The 5453-nt window shown below is 40.6% G+C and overlaps 1 protein-coding gene across 1 annotated transcript; it reads right to left on the bottom strand.

Annotated features, from left to right (window-relative positions):
* Nucleotides 1-287: 287 nt before the first annotated feature.
* Nucleotides 288-3520, bottom strand: LOC147641905 (uncharacterized). Its single transcript, XM_086800985.1, has 4 exons — nt 2537-3520; nt 1790-2070; nt 1110-1340; nt 288-1025 (listed from the first exon to the last, which is right to left on the bottom strand). The coding sequence occupies exons 1-4, from the start codon at nt 3177-3179 to the stop codon at nt 447-449; spliced, it is 1734 nt and encodes a 577-aa protein (XP_086657111.1). The 5' UTR covers nt 3180-3520; the 3' UTR covers nt 288-446.
* Between the last annotated feature and the right edge of the window lie 1933 nt (nt 3521-5453).

Genomic DNA, 5453 nt, shown 5'->3' on the forward strand with positions numbered 1-5453 from the left:
TAAAGAGAAAAAATTATGCTTCTTGATTAAAAAGCATATTTTGTACTTTTGGTTTATCTTTTTATAATATAGTTTGCTCTGTTAAAAAAAAAAGATGTCCAAAGAAGGCACATGAGAAGACCAAAACTTGAATTTTGTTGAGTAATAGCCATTTAATGTAAAGAGTGTGTGTCTTTTCTTTCCTTGAAAAATCCACAGAAAGGCACCCTTAGCTTGCGACCTTTTGCTTTTAAAGTAGCGAAAGAATGGTCATTGTGAAAAAAAAAAAAGTAAATTACAAAGACCGAAACGAACATCTGGGGTGTTCATAACCATAATTATAAGTTACAACTTACAAACGCTCACAAGTCATTGAGAGTGAAGCCATATACATCTTTCTTTTCTTCCCTTCAAACTATGATTTGTTAACTAACACCTTGGGTTTCCATAACCCCCAGGAACTCATATTAGTGGACTTTGAAAGAAAATGAATCGACACGATCGAGTTGTGATTGCACGGCGGCGTTGTGATCAGATGTCACCATGGAGTCGACATGATGAAATTGCGCTGGCATGGCGTCGTGCGATTTTACCATTGTCTGGCTTGCATTGTTGGTTGATGCTCCATGTTCATCACCACACTGTGTGATGGTAGAAACGGTGGTGACGGTTGCGGCACCATTGCCAAGGGTGTCAAGGAGGCGAGGGCAAGGGCGGTGCTGGGTGGACTTCCCCGCACCACCCCCGGCGCTCCTAGCCTTTCGACGCCCACCACCCCCCACCCCCGCATCTACGCCCCATGCAAGCACGTAAATCCGCACTGCGTGACCCGCCCGCCTGTGCATAACTAGCTTTTGGCTTATGGACACGGTGTCGTAACACCTCACACACCCGGACGAGGACACCATGGTTGGCGCAATCTTCTCCTCCTCCACTCTTGATATTACAAGCAGCTTTCCAGCCCTCGTCGCGGCCGCGTGAATGCTACGTAAACCGGCCCTGTCAGCCACCGTCCCCTCCTCAACTGATGAAACGCAACAAAACCCCTACACAAATAGAGATCAAGAGGCCTAAATTAGGAGTTGAACGACAATAAAGAGCTAATTGATCTCTAAGTATGCTCTGATTACCTCGTCTGTGCGGCAAATGCCCAGCCCTAGCTTGCTCTCTTTTTCTTCTGGCTTCAAAACAACGGCTATCTCTGCAACAGTAGGTACATACCACAGTCTCACAGCCCTCACAACGCCAATGTCTATCCCGTGGTAGTCTTCAAACCCATAAATGCCAGTGTTGCTCACTGCAGACAGGTCCTCCCATAAGCTTGCACTCACTGTGCACTTTGAAGCATGTTGGCCTGACACCTTCATTACAGGTGAAATCAAAGGCTAATTATAATCAGTTAATGAGACCAACTTCAGATAAGATGAACTAGCCAGTCAGCTCATTAATGAAGATCTTAGGCACGCAAAGTGTTGCAATTAAGCAAATTACCTTGGTGATACCTTGGTGAGCAAGCATCAATTAAATTAAAAGGACCAACAATGAACTCGCCCAAATATGTTTATCATTAGTGGCTAAGCTTTTAATTAAAGAGACAAACCAAAACTATATTAAAGAGCCAAATTAGCTCTAGATTATACATATTTATTTATCATTAATTGCCAAGCCAAATAAGTATTTAGTTACGTCTGAACAAGCCAAATTAATATTATTGACTTTACTTGTAAAAAACCTATCAAAATGCCCCACTAAAGTGATGATTATTCAAAGTATAACCAAAGAAGCAAAATAAGGTAAAGTTATATTGGACCTTGGTGAGCAATGGCTCAGTCTGTATGTTGAGGAAAGTGATGGGGATGCCAGAGCCTTGGGCTGCTGTAAGCCATGTCATAGCTCTTGACACCGTGTCATCTACAGTGTTGTATGATGGGAATGCTCTGTCGTCACCGGATGAATAGGGAACGAACAAGATGGAGAAAACCAAGCTCTGTGGGCGTAGTCGCTGCATGTTGGCCTCCCATGGATATGGCACATATGCGTCCTTCAACTGAGTGGTGGTCAGCTGAGAGGCGATTTGGGCACACCTCGTTTCTACACCAACAGTTCAATTAAAGCCAATAATCATATGGGATAATTAGATCAATAAACAAGCCCAAAACAATAATTAGATTAATAAACAAGCCCAAAACAATAATTAGATCAATAAAGAAGCCCAAAACACACACTTTGATGGGCAGAAATTTTGCACTTAGTACAAGGTACACATATATATATGTGACATGTCTGTTGAACTCTATTATAACAAGCAATAGCTACATCAGCTAAGGCATTAGACGGAGGCAATATTGATGCATTCAAGGATATTGTCCAATTAAATTGTTGAAGCCCTACAACCCCCGGAAAACACACACACACACACACACACACACACACAGTACACACACTCTTTTCTTAGATTTCAGCGATAAACAAAGCAGCACAGAGGAAGCTTAATTTTAATAAACCGTATTAAGGATCATTGATGATCAATGGTATTGGATTTTTCGAATTTACTGACCTTGGAGGGCAATGCATGCTTCTTCGGTGGAGTTCATGAAGGTGACAAGGTGGTTGGGATCGTGGATGGCTCGGAGGGCATAGGTCTGCTTTTTGATATTGTTGAGCAAGGCAGTGTCATTGGCAACGATGGAGGCCTGCACGGTCACGACGCGGTACTGATCATCGGCCGCCTGCAGCGGCAGCTTGTGCGAAACCCGCCTTACTTGTACTTCAACGTGGGTTTCGTTGATGCTGAAGAAGCGCCGGAGCTCTGTCTGCAGGCCCGCCTTCATGCCTGCAAAAGGGGCCCGCAGCACCACGCCATTGCCACCCACTAAGCTCACTTGCTCTACCATGTCCCCCGGTAACAGCTTGTCTTCAAACCAGCACTCCCCCGCCTTTGCACTGCTTGATAACGCTTTGATCGTCACCACCGGCCTCCCCTCTATCCCTAACTTGCCCACCAGCTCTCGCCCATTTTTCATATTTCCAGCTCCCTTAACCACCTTCACATTTTTGCTCTTAACCAAGCTTAGATTGTTAATCACTCCTTGCTCATGAACCCCTCCGCCTTCATTGCTAATGGAAGAACCAATGTTGCTCCTCGGAGAATTGCTAAATGGGTTGTTGCTTGGAGAATCGCTAGAAGGATGCGTCCTCATCTTATAATTGATTGAAATTAAAGAGGTAAGTAAGGACGATACAGCTTGTAATCAAAGATTTATAGAATATAAGTCTAGTGTATGATTAGCAGTCTTGCACATGATCGATGTAGGGGACAAGAGATGATTATTTGTGATCAAAGAATACTACTCGAATATTGAGGCTACTGAATAATCTCTCGCATAAATGTGCGGGGTAATTGATAGGGCTTATATGTAGCTTAATGTATCAAAGAGAAATTACTGTCTATAATTTGCACCGTCTGTCTGTCTGTGTACTGTGTATCTCTCTCTCTCTCTCTCTCTGTGTGTGTCTGTCTGTGTGCTATGTATGTCTCTCTCTCTCTCTCTCTCTCTCTCTCTCACACACATGTATATATGTGACAGCTAGCTCTATTGGTTACAGCAGTAACAAACGTGACCGCCGAACCGATCACCACTGAGTTACTAAATAATACTTAACCGACCATCACCAAGATGCTAAATAATACTTTAACACGCGAGGATGAGAACCCTCGATTGATACATCAAGATTAAAAAAGTGCATCTTTCTCACATGTTCACACAGGTACCCTCCCTTAAGTTCAAATGGTCCTTTTCACACTCCATGCCAAACCCAAAAGGAACTTTCATATACGTTGGTGCACATGCGCTGCATCCTTTATGAGTGACTAGACGAGCTTCGTGTATACTAGCATTACCAAAGGGAGAGAAGTTAAGTCATAGCATTATCTTGCCACGTGGACAAAACTGTATGCTAGCACACTAAGATTTAAATCCAAAATCAAGTGTGTCCACATGCGTGCATGTGTGCATGCATACATGTGTTTGTGCATGCATGTGGACATATACATATGTATGTGTGTTAGAGATATATATATATATATTTTTTGATGAAGTGCAAGTCCTTATGAAATGCATGCAATATTCGCACCATTCAATGAAAAACCACCTAGCCCCTTTTTTAAGGAGCATGCTAGATATTCCAAGCATGTTCATATCCTTGTTGTATCATCAAATGTTGCGCACTAGTGCATTACAATGCTTTGATTGTTTTTAAAATTAAAATTTGGGCTGAAGAGAAGATTGTGATTTTGAACAACGACGATTTTCTTGGTACTTAGTGCACTAGTGCATTACAATGCTTTGATTATTTTTAAAATTAAAATTTGGGCTGAAGAGAAGATTGTGATTTTGAACAACGATTTTCTTGGTACTTTGAGCTATAATGATTTCTTAGAAAATTTGAAGAGGTGTTTTACCTTCTTCGATCAATCCATTTGTTTATATGTCTATTCTTTGGTTGTCACATCACAACCTATTTTGCAAAGGACTAGTCTTTCAAGTGTATCCAACCCACTTCATGGGCTTAAAGTTGGAGTATTGATGTGCAAATCCTATAAGAGATGATGCCAATGTACTCAACATGTGACCACTTGTACAAAATTGTAAAAGTAATTATATATAAAGTTATAGCAGTATTTGTATTGATCAAGCAATGCTTCCATAGTCATTGGTTGGCACCCAATAAGTTTTCTCATATGGTAGATTCATGATCAAAATTCAATTTGGTTGTACCTCACTTGTTTTTAGCTTAAATATTACTCATCTTTTAAGAAATACTAGTTGGGAACCCGTGCTTCGCACGTCTTTTGAGGCTTCCAAAATCAAATTCTACCCAAACCTCCTCAAACCTCCTCCTCCCCTTCCTGAACCTCCAAATTCTTGCCACGTGGGCAGCTTTGTGAAACTCTTCCTTAAGATAATATAGAGATATATTTAATCCAAATGCTAAAAATATTATCAATAGCATTTTTTCTTAGGACTATCAAATTCAATATCTCACGTGACACCATGTGTTGTATCGACATAAACAATGAGGACAATTATATAAGACAAAAAAACTTAGAACAAGTTTTAATAATACAAAACATATGAAAGGGAGTGAATGGGCAAACTAAAGGGGTTTGATTAAGAATACAAACTTGTTTATACAAAGTTTCAGAGTATAAAATAAAAATTCCATATAATATAAGAGGATCTTTCCTATATTATATGATTACATAAGGGATAACTTTAATCATTGCATATCACAAGTCAAGGAGTGTAGAATCCTAGATGACCATGAAATAGAAGTAAAGACTACATTATTTAGTCTTGAAGAATCTATTACACATTTCTTGGTGACTTCTAGTTATTTAGTCTTGACCTTGTAGTGCACGACTCGAGACTTCTTGTACAAGATATTTAGTCTTGACCTTGTAGTGCACTACT

Source organism: Cibotium barometz, chromosome 1 (assembly GCF_041138505.1).
Source record: "Cibotium barometz isolate CiBa-2024 chromosome 1, ASM4113850v1, whole genome shotgun sequence".
Classification (NCBI taxonomy): domain Eukaryota; kingdom Viridiplantae; phylum Streptophyta; class Polypodiopsida; order Cyatheales; family Cibotiaceae; genus Cibotium; species Cibotium barometz.

Coding starts and splice junctions, on each gene's coding strand:
- LOC147641905 (XM_086800985.1), bottom strand. CDS start 3,179: ATGAGGACGCATCCTTCTAGCGATTCTCCAAGCAACAACCCATTTAGC. Junction 1,341..1,789: donor CTGAGCCATTGCTCACCAAG/GTCCAATATAAC, acceptor CCTGTAATGAAG/GTGTCAGGCCAACATGCTTC. Junction 1,026..1,109: donor GCATTTGCCGCACAGACGAG/GTAATCAGAGCA, acceptor CTATTTGTGTAG/GGGTTTTGTTGCGTTTCATC.